The sequence below is a fragment of the Gambusia affinis genome, linkage group LG11, assembly GCF_019740435.1.
Source record: "Gambusia affinis linkage group LG11, SWU_Gaff_1.0, whole genome shotgun sequence".
NCBI classification, from domain to species: Eukaryota; Metazoa; Chordata; class Actinopteri; order Cyprinodontiformes; family Poeciliidae; genus Gambusia; species Gambusia affinis.
The window spans coordinates 2,798,701-2,819,653 of NC_057878.1; the positions used below are offsets into that span (position 1 = coordinate 2,798,701).

The window sequence follows — 20,953 nt, forward strand, 5'->3', positions numbered from 1 at the left end:
TATGAATTAACTTATTTTCAGACAATGCTCTTGAAACGAGTTAGGTGTGCTTGTTAGCTGTCAAACCTCGCTGAAGAAAACAGGAAAAAAAAAATTGTTGGTAAAACACAAGAACAGAAGTGCCTATCCCCAAGTTTTCTTTTTCCTTGGTGTGACTTTTTTTGTGGACAGGGTGCAGGAAAAGCACTTCCCTGACACTGGCTTGTATTTAAAACAACATGGCGCCTTGTCGTTAAGCTACACTGTAATGGCTCTTTGAATGGATGTAAAGAGATCTTGTCAAAGACACTGTATGTCATATATTGTCCTTATTTTAATGAAAGTGTATGTTGACTTTAAGAGATCACACTTGTAAACCTGGAATGGATTGTTCAAAGGACTCTAATCAGTGTTATAAATCTATTTGATTTAAACAAACGGTGGTGACCAGTGCAATATTTTCCCTTTTCAATTTCTTGAAAAACCCTTTCAAGTACCTTAAAAGTGTGAAAAATATATTTATGCAATTTAGAGAAGAGTTCATGCAAAACGACCTACAAATGAGGATGTAATAGTGCAGTTAATAAAGCTAAAAATAAGCTACTTGGAAGGAACACGACAGGCAGGCTCTGTCAGACCCTGCGACAGAAAAAAATCTGTTGGAAGTTCTATAAAGGTTCTATAAAGGATACTGAAGGTGAAGTGTGGTAGAAAGATGGACATTGAACTCAAGCTTTAATGCGTAATCTCAATGAATCCCCCCAAAAAGCTAACAATAGCTAGTATACTAGCAGTAGCTAATACTAGCTAATCCCTTTCCATCCAAATATTAGCTTGTGTGTTGATGTGAAGTAAAGCAGAGATATGCAACACCAATTTTTGGAGTGTAAACACAAGTCAATTGGGTGCACATTTTTGAATTTACATATATAAAAAAGTTTAGATTTGTTTTAACGCATATGGGGATTGTCTTAGTTTTTAATTTTGTTTAAATATATATTCAGGAACCTGTAGCATCTTTTTGGTGGTGTTGGTGGGAAACACATCTCTTGGTTATAAGAACTTTTCCAAAGGCTACACATGGAACGGCATGAAGCCTCAAAAAGGACATTGCAGGAAAAAAAACAAACCAAATATGAGTACCAGATACAATTTTGTGCTTACCAAATCTTGTGCACACGAGAAAGTTTAGTTTTTCCTTCAATGTCATTTTAGCGGGTCTGCAACATGTTACCCACAGCTTTTCCGAACCAAACTGGACCTCGGTATCAACCTGGAAAAAGCTTAATCGCCCTTTTTAGCTGGCAACTCCTGCAAAGACAAAATAAAATGTAGAATCTGTTCTGAAAGTCAATTTCATCTGTGGTTTTAAAAATAACTATAATTACCAGAATTTATAAGCCGAACACTAAGTTTTAATGGGCGATTCCCGTTTTTAATTCAAATACAATAAAAGGTTTCAGGTTTACATGATGCATCGTTCAGTGTTCAGTAGTTTTTCTTCTAGCATGAAACTGATGGAATTTTACTTCGAGCTGAGTCTTGTTGGCAGTGTGCGATTAGAAGTCAGAAAAATTATCCAAAACTATATAGAAAGTTGAGGCATCTGCAGAAAATGTAGAAATACACAATTCTGCTTGCAGATCACTAGGAAAATAAATACTCAGTACTTTTGTTAGGGTAATGAGAGAAATTTATTTGCAAGTTCCTTATTAAAATTAAATCATATTTTGCTCAATTTACAAAAAAAAAAATCATTATGGCTGAGGGTTCAGGCGTACTGCATTGAAAATAATGTTTCTAATAACCACAATTGACTTTTTTGTTTCAGTTTTAGTGGATTATTCTAAAAAAAGTTTTCAGCTTCTTTAATCTTGGCCATTAAATTACAATTTCCTATTACCAAAATTAACTGAAATTCAACCTGTTTTCTAAAATGATCTGGCTCTGTTTAAAACACATAAAATGTCATCTTAATAAAGAAGTCCGTTTCCTGCATTCTAACCCTCACACTCGTCATCGTCCGTGGTCTGGTAAATAAGCTGGTTCCTGCGTTTGATTCTCGGAGTCGTGTTCCCACTTCCCGCGTCGCCGCTGCTCCGCTTCAGGATGCGAGCGGCAGCCTCCTCGTCACTGCACCGTCCTTCCTGTTCGCCTTCTGGCTGAGTGGGAGGAGCTATGGGTGTAGAGTGGGAGGGGGGTGGCAGGTCCATCAGGACGGAGGGGGAGATGGTAGATTTGGGCTCTGGCAGGACCATCCGACTGGGGGTGTGGGTATCTGAGGGCAGGTCCGCCTTTGCTCCTTCCTCCTCCTCTTCTTCCCACTCGTCTTCGATGGTGATCTCATCAGGGTTAAAAGAACTGGACAACCCTGAAGTATCCGTCGGATACTCGCTGGGTTCATCCAGACTTTCATCCTCGTCCTCCCCGGTGGCGCTCTGGGACCTGCCTGCGTCGTTGCCTCTCTGTCTGACCTTACAGTAGATGTCTGTGAGGCCCAGCTTGGCGCAGAGCTCTGTTGTTTGTGGGTTGGTGTTGTAGCTCTGGGGGGCGTGTGGCTGGGGGTGACCGGGGTCGTACGGCGGGACGGTACGGCTGAAGTTGTCTGGAATGCCGAGTTCCCCGCTGAGATCCTCCATCACCTGCATCATGTCCGCCTCCGAAGCTCTGAAGTCCCACCTGACGGTTACAGACCACCCACAGCAGCGTCAGGGGAAACCACTGTTCACAACCAACAAAATCACAAATTCTGGAATTCTTTCCTCCTCCTGTGTTTCTAGTTCAACGCTCTCTGGGTTTCTAACAAAAACCTTACAATGAACTCACTGACGCTCAAAACGGATGGATAGATTTAGTCATCATGCAGCAAAGGTCTTTGCACATTTCTACACAGCACAGTGTGCACGGCACTAGCTGAAAATATAACAAACGTCGCAATTTTGGTCCTCAATCAAACCGAGTCTACCGGACTGTCAGTTATGAAAACACACAAAGACTGTCTACAGTTCTAAATCCAGCTTGTTCTGCAACAAACTGAAAGGTAAAACAGAGCCGCTCTGCCTTCCTGTTACATGTAAGACATGAAATGACAGAGAAAACACTGATTCCTTTTCATCAGTGTCTTACGTCTTTGACTTCTAGACACTGTTTTTAGACATCCTACTGACAGACGATGACTAACATGGAGTAGTCTATCCTCAGTAGCAGCTTTCACACTGAAGAGTGTTTTTCCCTAAAGAATTATTGGATTTTTGAGGTTCTAATCAGTCAGTCGAGCTAAAAATGCTGCAACTTAACTCAACAGACAGTTTCTCTGCAAATGTCAAAGTAATTTGTTAAATAAAAAAAATTAAAAAAAGAGTTTAAGTGTACTGTATGCTGAGATTCATTTAGATTGAGTGCATATCGTGTCATTTTTCTTGGGAACCTTTGCGTACCGTTCGTGCAAGCCGTTATTCTCTGGGGGGTTCCAGCGCTGAGGAGTGGTCACCTGTAAACTGTTGGTGGCTTTCAGAACAGCAAACCACTCTGGGTCATATTCCAGACCTTCAGATGAACTCGATCTGTCTGGAATATCAACAATCTGAAAGATACAAAGATATACTGTGAACACACACGTATGAAATAGCATAGTATCTATGAAGAAGACTTCCTCTGACCTGCAAAAACTCTCTGTAGGGGAGACATTTATCCAGAGACAGGAACTTGGTGACACGTGGGGCTGCGTTTCCCTTAGGCTATGAAGAGGAGAACCAAGTTTTTTTTTTGTTTGTTTAAAAACTGGGCAATATTCCACCTGATGAGACGGAGACGCTTACTGGATGCTGCATGACAGCAGCAAACTTTACATGGAGATGTGCAGAGAACCAGTAGCTGGGCTGCAGATGGGCCAGCAGCTCCTCAGCAGCCGGACTTCCCAGTGTGTTGGTCTCCACTTCTGACCGCAGGAACTTCTTCTTCCGCAACAGATCCTCCGTGTTTCCATAGTGGTAGATTCTTCGAGGCCAGTCATGGCTCATGAAAATGTCTATGGGCATCTGGATCTTTTTTTATTGAAAGAGTAAATTACCAATAAGACACAAAACCCCCCCACCACCAAAAAACAATATGCAAATCATATCTAAGTCATTCACAATAAGCAAGGAATCAGTTAATCACATGATTGGCTGAGACTTCATAATGCATTTTATTTCTGGTTTTAGTTTTCTTTCTATATTTTTTTTTATTTCTGTCCTATTTATTGTTTTTGGTTGTGATGTTTTACTTTGGATATTTTTTAAAAATTTTCCATTTCCAGAGTTCTTTTCAAAATGGAAGTGGCAGTATTATGTCTTCCAGGCACATAGTGCCATTTTATACCACACTCAACTGACTATGTTAACTTGAGCTGTTATTAAAATTAAGTGTATATCAAATATGAATTAAAAATAAATTTGACTACCTAATTTAACACCTTGAGATTGGGCCTCTGTCTCTTTAAAAACTCCCGCTCTTTCTGAAACTCCACCTTCAGGAAGTCATCACAACCTGGCTCCTCTGTTAGCCCTTTAAGAATGTTTTTACTAGTGTTGCACTGAGAAGTGGCTCCTATAATGAGCTCAGCAGATGTGCAGTTCCACCAGGTGTGGCTAATTGCTGTTGGCTGGTTTATAGGAACTGTGTGCTCCTTCAGACTAGCTGTTGTGGGAGAGGCGGAAGCTCAGAAGCCTGGAAATTGCAGGAACTTCTTGCTCAAAGGCAGAGCTAGGTCCACCCAGGGGTTTTGCACAGCTGAATGGTTGCCTTGGAGATGAACAGATTCTCAAACATGCATGAAAGAATCCAGGGAACAGGTATGCTTTTGATGAGGAAATAAAGTTATAACATGATGTAAAACTCAAATAAGGAAATTTTACAAAACACTGCACCTTTAAAGTTTATTGACCTTCGAGAGAGTGAATTTGGATTATGCCATCATCGACACAGCACTTCAAAGTGGTCTCAAAACAACAACATTAGCGTTTATCGCAGTAACTTCTGGGACAATTTGTCAACCAGCAAAATGTGTTATTATGACAGACCTGTTCATATCTGAAGGATTTGCAGATGAATATTAGATCTTGATGTACCTGTTTCAGTTTAAACACCTCCATATTCCTGATGTGGTACACACTCCGGAGCGTTTCGGGATTATACGGAGGGAATTCGTGGTGACCTTAAGGGAAACACACTCTGTCAGCGGAAAAAAAACAACTTATCAAAATATTTTATACATTTAAAAATATATAAATGAACAAACCCTTTCTGTAGTCGTGTGATTTATAGATTCCAGACAGGCCACCGATCCTGATCCCTTTATAGCGGACGACACCAGCGTAACCTGGAGACATAATACCAAGTTAATATTAGTTAATGTATCGGAGGCCCAGGTCTACAACCTTCTGCTGCTTACCCAGGTAATAAATGTTCGGAGCAACCCAGCCTCCGTACGGCAGCTCCTGCAGGTGGTTGGAAGCCTCATGGTTCCCTCCGATGAAGATGGTGAGAATTGGAGCCTTCTTCTCTCCAGAGTAATACCTGCAACAGTCCCATCACGTCTCAGCAATGTCTGCTCCACCACCATCATCCCCAACCAAAACCAAACTACTGACTTGTAAAATGTCTGCATAGTCCGGTACTTGGCAGGCACCGCCATGCACTTCAAGTCTCCCTCATTCCGCACCGCCTGGAAGTCTCCACAGCAGAGCAGCAGATCCACTTTGATCGACTCCTTCTTCTCCAGATATTCGATGGTCTCATAAATCTTGTCCAGCTCGCCGTGGCAACAGCCTTCTACTGCGATCTTCATGCTGCGGGGAACAGGTGAGCTGCAGATTACCAAACGAACTTACATTCGCACTGTGAGGTTTAGTGATCGGCATGAGATGCCATCGACTATTACAAATAATTGGAATTTGACTTCGGTCAAAATTTTATTTTTGGTTATGAGAATGTAAACGAAGAATGTGCAAGATGAGTTCTACATTTTATTTATTTATTTATTTTTTTACAACAAAATTTGCAAACTATTGTGAAAAGCTTGCGGAAGGAAACCCAAAATGTTTGACACAAATCAGTCATACTGTTTATAAGGCAATGCAAGCAAATACTGAGTAAATGCATGTAAACTTGTGACTTTGAAGACATTATCAATTACATCTATGCCATTTTCTTTTTCTAATTATTGTAACATTCAGAAAATAGAAATGATTTTGGTGATTCTAACTAAAACAAGAGAAGTTTGGTTTGACTTAACTTGATTTAAAAGGTGGATGGTTTCAACTGTTACACTACTCAATAAATGATTGTAATTGTTTCATTGTATGACGTCACCATGGTCTGTGTCTCAGGCATTCTAAGCCTTTGCATGCAGTTGATCAGTTTTTGATAATGACAACCTACAAATTAAATTGTACATAATATATTAAAAGCAAGCAAATACTGACTTAAAATACCTTAAGAACGTGAATATGAAAGTATTTTTCTGACATGGTGCTGCTATTTAGCAAAAGAATAGCTTTAACAAAGCCTAATTTATTAATATATATATATATATATTTCCATTCTGGCAGCCAGATTATTAGTAGTAGCTCAAGTTCTACAGCAACAAACCAAACACAGCACGCCTCAGCTAGCAATACCTTTTGAGACGAAACAACGCAACGACAGAAGCAGACGTATAGCAATTCAGTACATACGTGAATCAAGTTTTAGCTGAGGCGGTTACTTGTCTCCAGGGATTGTCCATAGAGGTTCTAATTTTCTCCAAAACACATGATTTTGTTACTAATCTATAGTTGAAAGCGACAGAACAAATTTTCCCACCTTGCTTTTACCATTCAACGCGCATGCCCAGTTCTCTTAGAGCATGTTTTTAGACTCGGAAGCAGATTCATCATGAATGTGTTGATTCCATTTTTTTTTTATTGTTGTTTAAGATTTGTGTTTCTAAATATTATATATGATGAAAAATGATATTCTAATGAGGATTTCCTAGCTTTGTTTTAATTTTCACGGTGGTTTGATCTTGGTAACATATCGAATCGGGCTGAAAAGGAGGACACCTACGTCACTCTTATAAACAACATTTACCTAAGTGGTAAAGCCACAGACTGTCAGACAGCTCGGCCACACAACCAGGGCTGTTTTGTTCTGTATCCAGTAATAATTATCACAGCCGAACTCTCACAGGATTCTGGTGCGTTATTAGGAAAGGAGAGGTCGTGGAAAGCCCCTTGGGACGGCCGCCATTACTTTTTAAAGCCGCACATAGTTGCTCTGGGGGGCGGAGTGTCCGCGGAGTGCTGCGCCGATTGGGGCGCCCGCTTGGAGGAAGAGAGATGGCGTGCTTGTTGGAGGCCCCTCTCCGCATCAGTGTTCTGTCTGTGAGTCTCACTCTCATAATTTAAGCCGGTTTGCAAAATGCTCCCCCCAAAATCAAGCGGTTGATATCATGGAAACGGTCATAAACAGCTAGGGAGAGTTAAACCCCCACATTAGCTTTGGAGGCTAAATGTGCTCAGCAGCATCTAGCTGTGCTCCTACATAGCTGTTAAAGGGAACGTTTTTTACTCCCCCTTCGCTTCGCCGGGCGGAAACATATGAAACACTTTTACTGACGAGTTTGTTTCATGGACGCCCGCCCCAGCTGTGCTCTCCCAAAAACAAATGAAGCAACCACAGGAGCTGTCATGTCAGTGTCATTTGGAATGAGTTAGCAGCTAGCTGCAAATTGAAAGTGTTTGAACAGTTGAAACATGTTTACATACCACATAAAGCTACAACTGAAGACAGTCATGGAAGTTAATTTCTATTTCCACTACCTGTTATAATTTGTTTTAAATCACTGAACCTCCTGCTTAGTCTTACGTTTGCAAACTTGGCGTTGTTAAGCTAACGTCAAATTCTGTGAAGTTAGCAGTGTACAATTAAGCTAACGCAGCTAATACATCTGTCAGCTCCATTATAATTTTAAGTGAGCAAAAATAAGCCAAAGTGGTGCCATTTTTAGGATATTTCGAAACCTTTAAACTAGAGTTAATGCTTGATATTATTTAGCTAAAGTTTAGTGAAGGTTAAAAAGAAGCAGTCGCAAGATACCCAAATTTTAGCTACACAGAATCGAAAATATTGTTTTGTTTGCGTATTTTTGAGCATGAAAAGCTCTTACAATATGTATATTGTAACAGTATGCGATCATCCTATGTGAGAAAGCTGCGAACAGAAGTGTTCAGACCCGTGATGTTGCAGGTGCAGTCATGTTGTGTGCATGTGTTGGCATCCGGAGCCATCCAACAGTATCACTGTGCTGTTAGCTGGCGGACCTTTGCTTCTCAGGGGTCATGTGGAGAGTTCTGGTCCAAGCTGTCAGCGGAATAAACAAAGTTTTCTGGTGTCACATGCAGTCGCATTAAATGACACATGAAACAGCTTTGTAGGGGGGCTTCTAGAATGAAGACTTCTGTATTCATCAGAGAGCACATGATTATTTCTAAGCGAGCAAGAGTTAAGTTGTGTTTTGTGATTTATGTTTGAAAAGCTCATGAGATTATTGTTTTACTGAAATGCTACGTATTTGTCCAGTATGAACGTCAAAAAAGAACATTGTGCTGGAATTTCTTTAGATTTGCTTAAGTTTATTAGCCCTCACTACTCAAATCTGTACTGTTGTTTATATTGTGTAAGAAAACAGGTGAAGACTTAACCATTATATTCAAAAGTAATTATGCTCTTCCAGATAATTTGCTTTTTGTGGGGCACCAACCACAAGTTTTAATGTACTTTATGTTGTATTTATGTGACAAACCAACAGTGGAATCAATTTTTATTCAGTTTTTCTGAGTCAGTCCTTTGTAGAACTATAACCACATTTTTCTGTAAATACAGCTTGATGCTTTCTTCCAGGATTGCCCAGGCTGAAGAAAAACATCCAAACAGGATGATGCTACAGTGGGAGATGCAGAGTCCAGGGCCACACTTTAAATATTTTGGAGACCAGGGGATCATTTCCCTTTAACTTCACCATTATACACAACGTTGTGTTGGTCACATTAGATACCTATATAATGCATTGAGGGTGGTGGTTTTAATGTGGCAAACCGTGAACGGTTCAAATAGTCTGAACACTCTTAGTGTTGGAGTTCATATCTCTGGATTCGTACAGTTATATTTATTGGTTTTGTCTACACAGGAAGTCACCGCCACCAGTCGCCATTATGTTGACCGACTTTTCGACCCCGACCCACAGAAAGTGCTGCAGGGAGTCATGTGAGTCTAGCAGTGCTCAAGTTCTTCAGTTAAGCATTATGTTTTAAAAAAGCTGCCTGTTTTTTTTTTGTTTTTTTTTACCAATTGTTCTGTATGGAAAATACATTAATGATTCATTTATACAAATAAGCAATAACTCTGTTTTTACCTAAATGAATCAGTTTATGATAAATGCAGGTGAAGTATTTCTGCATGTAGTTTCTATGGTTTCTTGTCTTCCTGGTTTATAAATATGACAGATATTATATGTCATCTCAGTGCTGGGTAATATGGGGAAAAAGAATATTACAATACATATTTTTCTATTTTTATTGAACGATTTCAGTGTTTAAAGTTTCAAATTTAACCAGTTTCTAAGATGCTTTTATCTGAACACAAAGTACCATTCAAATAAACATTATTAATGATGACATTTATTCTCAAAAGTCACCTTTAAATGACACAGAATTCCTTCAAGTGAAGAAGCAAAAAAAAAAAAAAAAAAACATTTACAAACTATATGAAGATTTTAATATGTTTATATGAAAGCCTAAAAATAGGGAAAATCAAGATGACAGGTTGCAATCTGTCTTTTAAAAATGCTTTGAAGAAATGGGAACTAGGAACCTACTATTTGATAAATCTGTCATATTAATTTTTAAAGCCTACACTGTAAAAAGTAATAAGTTCACTTTACTTAAAAAAAGTTAGGAAACCGATTGCCTCAAAATCTTCAAGTAAAGTAGCTAATTCATTTTAAGGTGTTATTGCTAAAAATAACTATGTTTAGACCACTTAGATAAAGGCAGTAAACCTGAGTGCCGTTAACTCAAAATCATTAATTGGGTTAACTGTAAAATATTCATTCAGACAACTCATGCAATGGCAGTAAACTTGAGTGCCGTTAACTCAAAATCATTAGTAAAGTTGACTATAAAATGTCAATTATGACTACTTCAAATTGTGAGTTATGTCAATTAAGCAGTACTCATAAAAATAAGTTATGCTTATATGTTTAAACGTTCACATTACTTGGAAAATATCAGGAAACCAATTGCCTTGATATGTTCAAGTAAGATGAACCAAAAGTGTTAAGTTATTGGAACGAAGAGCCAACAGACAACAGTTTGAATGGAAAAAAATGTTTAATAATTAAACAAGTTTACCTTAAATACAAGGTTCTCAAGTGTGGTTACATACACACTAACCTGGAAACAAAGTTTTCCATAGACTTTTTTAAGGAAAAAAAATGACATGACTTTTTTTCTAGGGTAGCCTTCAATCTAATATTGAATCCTTCAAATGGCCCTCAGTCTTTAAAACTTTGAGAATCCCTGCTTAAATGTCTTTGTTGACTGGTGTGAAACAAAAACTCAATTCTCAATACTAGAGCCCAACATTTATCATAACATTGATAAAGTAAATAATGAAGTAGTGAAGTGAAGTAATGTTTCTCCTCATTAACATAAAACCATTTAGTAGTCTGCAAATGCAATGATGCTCTCTCCAACAAAAAAAGAATCAAACAAGAAATAAAAATCACTTTTCCAATAAGGGTAAAGGTATCAACGTTGATCCATAATGTCACATCACATTCACTCATTGCATCAGAAGATTTTTGAGTGATTGTATTTTTGGTTTTAGGGATTTATGTCCAAGTGAGAGAAGCACCCTTTGGATGAAGTCAAAGGTGTACTTCAGTTGTTGAGGGTACTCCAAATTCAGAGAATAAATAAGTCCAAAGAGCAAACACATGGCATGTGGAAGATTCCCAAGATCATTCATGACAAGACTTCCTTCCAAAATGATGGCAGTACTTGAAGACTGGAGGTGCAGTGAGTCAGTGGAGGCCTGCCTGTCCTCAGGAATGATGGTCAGGATCCCAATGGGGGTGTGAGACACGTCTGGGTCTTCGCAGTCCTAACAACAATAGAAGCAACACCACAATTACATATCAACATAACACTTCTTTAGGGTGACCAGACGTCCTCTTTTTCCCGGACATGTCCTACTTTTCAGACCTAAAAAAATGTCCGGGGGGAATTTAAAAATCGTTAGGGATTTTGGTCAACTGCCTCAAAACACATTACATAGCTTACAGTGCATTGTGATTACATTGCCACTCCGTTCCACTACTCCATTCCAGGTTTCTTTGTATGGCAAAGAAATCGGTAGCACATGTACACACATGTGCTACCGATTTCTTGTGCTACCGCTGGTTCTACGCTCCCAGCCGCCGTCTCTCCCCCCACCCCCTGTCTCCCCCATCTCCACCCCCCGTTGGCGCATGTGTGTCCGCCGATTCTACCCCCCCGCCAACAAAAAAAGAAGTGTCCTCCTTTTCAGAAACCCAAATCTGGTGACCCTACACTTCTTCATCACGGCAGCTTCTCCTACAGTTTACAGCTGTCCCACCTATGGCAGTCTACTCATCATAAGCCTTCTATAACAGTACAGCGGCTTTTTTAACCTGCCAACATCTTTATCCTTATCCCTTTTCCTTTTTTTCTTTTGTGCCCCGGACAGCTTTTTTGCACTGCCGCTCCATCTTGTTGCCACTAAATAAACATGATATTTTTGACTAACGTTGGTCCCAGGCATCGCTAAATCATTACACATAAAGTTAACCTCAAAACCTGGACTTACGGATGAATTATACGGCCGAGATAACAAATATAAGTTTGCTAAAAAACAGTGGGACTTACTGTGACAAAACTTAGCTGCAGCAACCGCCGTATTGTTGACAGTTTGACGCTTCTTTCAAACACGTCGTCACTCGTCAGTGTCCAATGCGCATGTGCGTTCAACGAGAGCTGCCGAATGATGCCGAGTTTTCTGCTGGTTATGCAGATGCGTTTTGCTCACTCATAACTCCAAGTTCGGGTTACTTGCTGCTGATGAGTTTGATTACTTGCCTCAGTAGAAAGTTGTCTTTGCTAAGTTTAAGTTAGTATAGTCAACAGACTAAGCTGGAATGAGTTCAGGTCACTTTTCTTTTTGAGTACACTTTACTTTTACATTTTACAGTGTACCTTGATCTTTGGTATTTTCATCATCTGTTTGTCCTTTAAAATATTAGTTCATTTATTTTGGGGCTATAGTTCTACATGAGGACACAATTATCTTGGCAGTGAGCTGTATGGTAAGGGAGGTAAAAAATAGATAAAATAATCCCCAAAGCCCACTTTGGGAGAACTTCAGCAGAGACTTGTATCTCTAGACTCCATAACAACCAATTAGATGCTAACTACATCCCAACTGGTAGCTTGGTAGACACACGTAAACCTGTGGAGTTTGCTAAACCTTACTGGAACTGTAACAGGAACGTATGACCACTGTTGAGGATCGTAACAGATCTGTGATCCTGTGGGCCTGTATGCCGTCAAAAAATTGATTGATTTATTTTCCAACCCCAACCATATGTGGACAGAGCAACACAGAAGTTGTTCATCAGATATAAAACCAATCTTCTTCCATCTTCATCTCAACACCCAGACCTAAATCCTGTGGAAACTCTTTCTGTGTAGATGCAGAGGTCAGATTCCTCTCTCTGTAGATCATGTTATAGATCATATCCAGTTCATAATTGTATAACTCTGTGCCATGATTTGGGTTATTTTAACTTACTTCATGTTTCGGGATATTATGGAAGCTCCATTTTTCCAATGAGAGATTTTCCTGAAATGAACCGAAGTGTTTACATGTACATGTTTTCATCTGATACTTTTGTATCAGAACTCAGCATAAGGTAGATGACATGTAGTCTGACTATTTCCTGGTTATTTTTATCCTTTGAGGTTACTAGCTCTAGTTACGGCTCGTAGCTCTCTGCTATCTAAACTCCAGCTGCACTTTTCTACCAGCTTCACTCAGCTGCTGTTTGACGTAATCCGGGTCACTGGCACAGCAGAAGAAAGGTTGCATCGATAAATATGTGTTGAGCAAGTGCGTATTGGACTTCAGATTTATAGAAATCCATCAGTTACACATTAATATTTTCTGTTTCACCTCAAATAAGCGTATCAAATCTTTCATCTCTGGTGCAATTATTAAATCATGCTTTTTTTTTGGGTTTGTTTTTCTAAAAAATTAGTCTGGTGATGAGATGAATTTTCCATGACAAAAATGAATTAACATAACAATGTAGTCATCACATTGTCACAATAAAGAATTTGCTCCCTTACAAATTTCTTCTTTTGTTTAACTTTCTTGCTTTTCACAGATCATCTGTCTCAGACTCTTCTGTCATGGTATAGTGACAGTTTTAACAAATATGTAAAAAAAAATTATTTATTTATTTATTTTTTTTTTTTTACATATACAAGTTACATACTGCAGCTTTAAACATTTAAGCGTAGCAAATAAACCAAACAAACGAACGAACTACTGTATCCAAAGAAAAGACTCTCATCTATCTTTGTGTTTTTTTTTATTTGTCTTTTCTTTAGTGATATGAAGAATGCTGTCATAGGAAACAACAAGCAGAAGGCCAATCTGATTGTCCTTGGAGCTGTACCGAGGTACTCTGCATGTCTTTTCATTTCCATCTTTTCTCTTGCCATTTATTTTGTTTCTTTCTTTGTTGTTTCAATCGCATCAGCATAAATATGTTGGTAAACAAACATTAGCATAGAGCACATCTGCTGTGTCAGGTCTGCTGACTATTCCAAACCTGTGTTTTTTTTAGGTTTTTTTTTAGGCTTTCTACCTTGTGTGCTGCTGTCTGTGATCTAATTTACATTTAGCAGTTTATGAGACATAATAAAACTGAAGTGTTGGCCTTTAAGTTGTGTGATGATCTCATCTATAGCAAATAGATCAGATCCTGTATTCGCATCTAACAATAGTGTAATGCTTTGTATTAATCCAGGCATTTTTTTTTTTAACAACATGAGCTTTTTATTGCTGACCTCAGCTTCTCAACTATATATGCTCTCCTCTTTTTACTGGTCCATTTCCATGGAAACAAAGTCAAAATTCTTAAGAGAAACAAGGTTGAACAAAATATAAAATCTGACTCGCTTACGCCTACACATATCAAATTCAAAATGTTATTTTAGGTGATCTAATGAAACAACAATTAACGTGACAGATTTAATAGTTGGATGTTCGGTGCACTACAAAATCCTACCAAGTATTTTTGTTTGCGTTCTAGTGCAATGTTACGTATTACATTTAAATAGGACAAAGTAAACTTTTCAGCAAGATTTAGGAGTTTGTTTTAAGTCAGTAATTCCATAATATTGATGAAAAAGTACTAAATTCTCTGGCAGATAACTTCACGTACATCATGAGTAAAATTTCTTGTTACAAGTGAAATAATCTTCAAATTCAAAAACTAGAACCTTTTCATCAATATTAAGGAATAAGTGACTTAGAACAAGCTCCTGTGACGTGTAAAAGTTGTAGGTTAGTTTTGTCGTATTTCAATTGTAGTAAGATATTTACAGTAGAAACTAGATCAAAAATACTTGGTAAGATAATTTTTTTTTTTGCAGTGTCAGTTTTGTTCCTTGTAGGTGATGAAGTTGGTTTCAGGTTTTCTCTCTCTCTCTCTGCTTCCAGGTTACTTTACCTGCTTCAGCAGAGCTCGTCCAGCCTGCAGCTGAGGACGGAGTGCGCCGTGGTGCTGGGCAGTCTGGCCATGGGCACCGAGAACAACATCAAGTCCTTGGTGGACTGTCACATCATCCCCACCCTGCTCCAAGGTGAAGCTATTAAACACACTGCCATGCATGCAAATAAGAAAACAAGGGCAAACGGTCGTTCCTTTTGCTTTGCAGGTCTCCTGTGTCCAGACCTGGTCTTCTCTGAAGCCTGTCTTCGATGTCTCAGAACTGTCTTCATCAGTCCTGTTACGCCTGTGCAGCTGCTGTATACAGTAGGTCACCTTAAAGCTGACTCTATGCAGCACATGTTTACAGGGCCTTCTTTCCCTTGCAATGTGATTATTCACAGTAATACATCTTTTAAGTGCTATGCACTGCAAAAACACTAAATCTTGCCAAGTATTTTTAGGGCTGTTTCTAGTGCAAATATCTTTGTGCACTTGTAGTAAGGCAAAACTAACATACGTACAAGTAGCTGTAAACCAAGATGGAACTTGTTTTTGAGTTTAACTTAATATTGCTGAAAAAAATACTGGCAGAATATTCTATTTATAAAAACATTTTTCCCATGTTACAAGTGAAATAATCTGCCAGTGGAATTATTACGTTTTCATCATTATTGACTTAAAATGAGCTCCTATATCTTGCTCAACAGTAACTTTTAAGTTAGTTTTGCCTTATTTCAAGTGTACTAAAATGTTTGCGATAGAAACTAGACCAAAAAAAACTTGGTAAGATTTAGTGTCTATTTGGTTACAGCATTGTTTTTCAGATGACTCCTCTGTACACGTAGAGGAACGGGTTGATGTGTTTTACAGCGCCGTTAGAAACCACTTAGTGATGTCTCTAAGATGAAGCTGATGCTTTCTGAACTGGATTCAGTGAGGATTTGATACTGCAGGAACTTAACTGCAGCGTCACTATTAAAATTCAAAAATACTTTATTGATCCCAAAGCATCAATTTCACATGTATATTCTCCACATTGCTCTACATTTATTTTCAGAACAGTAACGTAAATATACTTGTTTCTGCTGTTTGTCAGTACTGTGAGGCCATGCACATATAGTGTTGTTGTATGTTTTACTGAAGGATCCCACTGTGATTCCCCATCTCATGTCTCTACTGAGCAACTCCCAGAGAACCCAGGAGTACATCACTCAGATCTTCTCCCACTGTTGTAAGGTATTTGACAGTATTTGGCCACACACGAACATGATGGATTCATTCACACACACAAACACACACACACATTTATATCCAGACTGTAATCCGCTGCTGGTTGTTGTCTGCAGACCCCAGAGCACCAGACGGTTCTTTTCAACCACGGCGCCATCCAGAATATCGCCCCTCTGCTTATTTCACCCTCCTATAAGGTACGCAGCTCCTCCCAGTGAGGTCGTCTGACGTGTTCTCACCGTCAGTGATGCGTACATCAACTTCTACGTCATTCCCTCCTCAGGTCCGGATGCAGGCGTTAAAGTGTTTCTCAGTCCTGGCCTATGAGAACACTCAGGTCTCCATGACACTGGTGAATGGTGAGATTCTTACCTGCTTTTGGTTTTCCCTCCACTTTTTCTACTCTTCTGAACTCTGCTTGTTGTTCTGTTGCTGGCAGTGCTGGTGGATGGTGAGCAGCTCACTCAGGTATTTGTTAAAATGATGCAAAGGGATCAACCCGTTGAAATGCAGCTAACAGCAGCCAAATGGTGAGTGTAGCAGCAATTTATCATCATATATTTACTGCAACTATGATGTGTTTATAGTTGCAGTATGTAACTTTTACAAACAATATGTTTCTTTTTTACACATTTGGTAAAACTGTCACTCTGCCCAAACAGTATAATATGAGACAGATAATCTTTAGAAAAAAAATGAAGCTCCTCAGCCTTCTCCTAGTGCTTTATGGCTGTCTGTAGATATACACTCTCCAGTCAGAAACAACCAATCAGAGCCAGGAGGAGGGTCTTTACGGGTCAAACATCACAATTGGGCCTCTTATGAAAACACATTGGCGTGGAAAAATAGAATTGGGTGGGTTGTTAAAATTTGGGCTGATTTTCCTTTGACATAATTTTTAGAAAGTATTCATTGGACTATTTAGTTGAAATATCTATCACTGTGTGGCAGTAAAGAACAAAAGTTGTACATTTTAATAAATTTACATATTCTTACACTAATTTTACTAGTTCATTTATTTTTAAATGTCTAAAGTCTCTCAGACCAGAGTCTGTCATGAATGCTAAAACCAGTTAGCATAGCCCACAGTGACAGCAGATAAATAGTTTTTCTGGAACGGGAACATACAGGGGAGTGATTGACAGCACTAAGGCCTTTCTCCTGGCTCCAATTGGTTAATTTTAGTTGGTAGCGTTGTTGGTTTAGTTGGTCCATTTCTGCAGATTGCAAATTTATCACTGGGAGGAAGTGGAAGTGTTAGTTTTTTTTCCCCCCACAGGTCATCAGTCTCATACCATACTGTTACGGTATGGTGCCAGTTTTAACAAATCTGTAAAAAACACACTTTTTATAGAAATTATAGACTTCAGCTTTACAGTTAGAGCGTGTTTGTTGTTTGGGTCAACCTCATGTGCGGCTGCTGTTTCCGTTCCAGTCTAACCTACATGTGTCGAGCAGGTGCCATCAGAACAGACGACGGATGCATAGTACTAAAGGTTTGGATCTTTTTACCCCTGCATGTTGTCCTAACTACCGCCGGTGAGCCGTTTCTGTTCGACGTCACTTCCTGTTGTGTGTTCAGACGTTGCCCTGCCTCGTGCGAATGTGCAGTAAAGAGCATTTACTGGAGGAGAGAGTGGAGGGTGCTGAGACACTAGCCTACCTGATGGAGCCCGACGTGGAGCTGCAGAGGATCGCCAGCACCACCGACCACCTGGTGGCCATGTTGGCCGACTACTTCAAGTACCCCAGCTCTGTGTCTGCCATCGCTGACATCAAGAGGGTGGGTCTAAGCAGGCCTTTTACATGTTTCTGACTGAAATGGAGAGTTTGGGTTATATGAAATAAGTTATCAATATTTCCTGTTCCAGTTGTAGTAAGATGGTTCACTGCGCTATCAAATATATACCTTCTCGACAGTTAGCAAAGTTTTAACTATTTTGATTGAACAAATAATCAGATTTTTTATATGAACGTCATTGTAAAACTGGAGATGGCTTTGGAATAGAAGGAAACCAGAAAGCTTGGAAAATATCACTTTGTGTTGCTTCTTACATTTTCGTGAGTAGATTTTTATTTAAAAGTAGTAGTTTTCTCCTATTTCATTCTGAACTTGTTTTGAGAGGGCTGCAGAAAAGTCTTAATGCGCCACAAATGGCCCCTGGCCTCCACTTTAAGCACCTTTGACCAAAAGCATTCATTCATTTGCCCAAGAAAAATGTTAAGTATCCATACAATAAGCTGTGTTGAACATTAAACACTGCTCCAAACTATTTGAACAAGGGGAAATGTACCTTTTTGATTTGCTTGAAATATGTATAATGTAATAATCGTAACAAGTTTCTTTGTAGAAAAGGACTAAATGTTTCCTCCGACTGACCTGATTTCCAGTGTAGTGAATGTCTAAAATGTAACTTAAACATAAATGCATTTAATTTATTGTTTATGTAATGACCGTCTATAAAGACATAACAACTTTAATATGTACAAGATCTGTTTATTAGCCACTGGGGGCAACTGTCTTAATCCACCAACTGCTGGATTTGTAATTTGAATGGAAATCCTGGTCAGTCTTTGGTCTCAGCTGCTTGTGTTGTGTCTGGGTTCAGTTTCACCTTCTGCTTGTGTGCTGCTGTTAGATAAAAGTGTAAAAATGGAATAAAAAACAGGAATGAAAATCACATCAGATCACTTCTAGCCTAAAAGGTTTTGGTGATTTCTAAAACTGTCAATTTCAATACCTACCGTACTTATAACTGTGTCATCAAACGATCAGTATGACAAAACTGCTAATTCATGGGTGGGTACACAGAGGCTGGATTGTGATGCGATTATGTCTGTATTGTGTAATATGATGGCGTATTTATGTACTTTACACTCTTTTCAACTTAATTTGAAAATTATTTGCTTCAGGCTTTCTTCCTCCCTTTAATCTCTGATTGTTTGTTCTTTCCCAATGGGCTTTTGGGTCTGGATGGGATTGTTTTATATGTTTTACAGAACCTTTTTTGGTTAAAGCTAACAGACGTCCTTATTGTAATGTTGCGCCTGTCCACTCTGCAGCTGGACCATGACCTTAAACATGCACATGAGCTGAGACAAGCTGCTTTCAAGCTCTACGCCTCTCTGGGCTCAAATGACGAGGACATTCGCAAAAAGGTCCTGCAGTCAGTTTTTTTTTTTTCCCCCCACCATTCCTGCATGTGTGGTGATATGAACACATGCTCATGTTCCAATGCACTACCTTCGTTTTCTTCAGATCACAGAGACGGAAAACATGATGGACCGAATAGTCAGCGGCCTATCGGAATCCAGCATTAAAGTGCGGCTGGCAGCGGTGAGGTGAGCTTCTCTCAACTCCGTTTCCCACTTTGAAGAACAGCTTGTGCATCAAGTAATGCCTGCAGGGTTCATTTTAACTTTGGAGCTCTTCATACTGATGCCATACGGATAATAAAACCATAACACTCTGAATGTGTATGAAAATGTTCCCAACGATTAGATGAAGGAAACTGAACTTGAAGGAACCGTGTAAATGCGCTGAACCAAAATAGTGCATGAACCCAGAATTAAAGGTTAGAGCCACAGTATGCAACTTTTACAAAAATGTGTTTTAGCCCTCACATCCAGTTGTTAAAACTGTCACCATGTTGAAACAGTGTAATATGTGACAGATGATCTACGAGAAGATGGAGGCGTCTGCAGAAATGTACCACTCACAGTCAAAAACAACCAATCAGAGCCAGGAGGAGGGTCTTAGCGCTGTCAATCAACATTGCATATTCACTGTAATGTGCTAATGGTGCAGAAACAAACCACTAGATGATAACTGCATTGTGGTGAACCAGATGCAGTGTAGCGGAGAAAAAGTGAAAGGTTGTGAGCAACAGGACGATGATTGAAAGAGCTACGACACTAGTCCTGGCTCTGATTGGTTGTTTCTTACAGAGCTGTGTGTTTGCTAAGATGACCGTTGGAAAGAGGCAGAGAAGCCGATTTCTTTCTTTCTTTCTTTTTTGTCTCATATTACACTGTCATGACATGGTGATAGTTTTAACAAATATCTATAATCCATATTTTGTTCTTCTAAAAGTTGCTGTAATGTTTGTCCATGTGTGCATGTCTCCTCCGTTCCCCTCCTCACTCCTCTGCAGGTGTCTTCATAGTCTTTCCCGGTCAGTGCAGCAACTAAGGACCAGCTTTCATGATCACGCTGTGTGGAAGCCCCTCATGAAGGTCAGTTTGAACCGATCGCCACTCAATTTTCTGACTGAAGTAAGACTAGAATCTGTTCCAGCTGTCAGGCTGTTCACTATGAATGATGTGTTTGTGTGCAGCTGCTGCAGAACGCCCCAGATGAAGTCCTGGTCATGGCTTCCTCAACACTATGCAACCTGCTGCTAGAGTTCTCACCAAGTAAAGAGGTGATGATGTCACTTGACACTGAAAAAGTCCTCACAACCAGTTGTTCTTAGATATAGTTGATCAATTATATGTGGCTCAGTTTGTAAAGAGAGTTCATTTTAAATTTAATGGACAGTAGACCAGTTTAAAGTTGATCTGTAAATGAAGTTATTATTTCCAACAGCCCATCCTGGAGTCTGGGGTGATTGAGTTACTATGCAGTCTGACTCAGAGCGACAGCCCTGCTCTCAGGGTAAATGGCATCTGGGCCCTGATGGTAACGAGCAAACTTTTGTTTCATTATAGAATTAATTTTATAAAAAAAAAAATAATAAAATAAGAAGAAACCAAGAAATGGTGATGGGGAGAACTCCCATCTTATTTGTATACATGTGTTGATGATGTGTTTCCAGAACATGGCGTTCCAGGCCGATCAGAAGGTGAAGGTGGAGATCGTCCGGTGTCTGGGCACCGAGCAGCTGTTCCGCCTGCTCTCTGACCCCGACACCAACGTGCTGA

General features: G+C 39.4%; 2 protein-coding genes across 3 annotated transcripts; one reads left to right on the forward strand and one right to left on the reverse strand.

Annotated features, from left to right (window-relative positions):
• Positions 1 to 1,649: 1,649 nt before the first annotated feature.
• dbr1 (debranching RNA lariats 1) lies at positions 1,650 to 6,855 on the reverse strand. 2 transcript variants are annotated; one of them, XM_044131136.1, is made up of 9 exons: positions 6,696 to 6,855; positions 5,610 to 5,807; positions 5,411 to 5,535; positions 5,258 to 5,338; positions 5,088 to 5,173; positions 3,798 to 4,022; positions 3,639 to 3,716; positions 3,417 to 3,562; positions 1,650 to 2,658 (listed from the first exon to the last, which is right to left on the reverse strand). In XM_044131136.1, exons 2-9 carry the CDS (start codon positions 5,804 to 5,806, stop codon positions 1,980 to 1,982), a joined length of 1,617 nt encoding a protein of 538 aa, XP_043987071.1. In that variant the 5' UTR covers position 5,807; positions 6,696 to 6,855; the 3' UTR covers positions 1,650 to 1,979. The 2 variants fall into 2 exon arrangements, with proteins under 2 accessions (XP_043987071.1, XP_043987070.1); XM_044131135.1 differs by having other exon boundaries at positions 6,823 to 6,854.
• A 223-nt stretch (positions 6,856 to 7,078) lies between these two features.
• On the forward strand, positions 7,079 to 20,266 carry armc8 (armadillo repeat containing 8). The gene is made up of 15 exons (XM_044131137.1): positions 7,079 to 7,382; positions 9,188 to 9,264; positions 13,692 to 13,763; positions 14,809 to 14,951; positions 15,027 to 15,124; positions 15,944 to 16,036; positions 16,147 to 16,227; positions 16,314 to 16,389; positions 16,470 to 16,560; positions 17,466 to 17,526; positions 17,613 to 17,813; positions 19,094 to 19,189; positions 19,290 to 19,372; positions 19,533 to 19,605; positions 20,185 to 20,266. Exons 1-14 carry the CDS (start codon positions 7,338 to 7,340, stop codon positions 19,534 to 19,536), a joined length of 1,221 nt encoding a protein of 406 aa, XP_043987072.1. The 5' UTR covers positions 7,079 to 7,337; the 3' UTR covers positions 19,537 to 19,605; positions 20,185 to 20,266.
• The last annotated feature ends 687 nt before the right edge of the window (positions 20,267 to 20,953 follow it).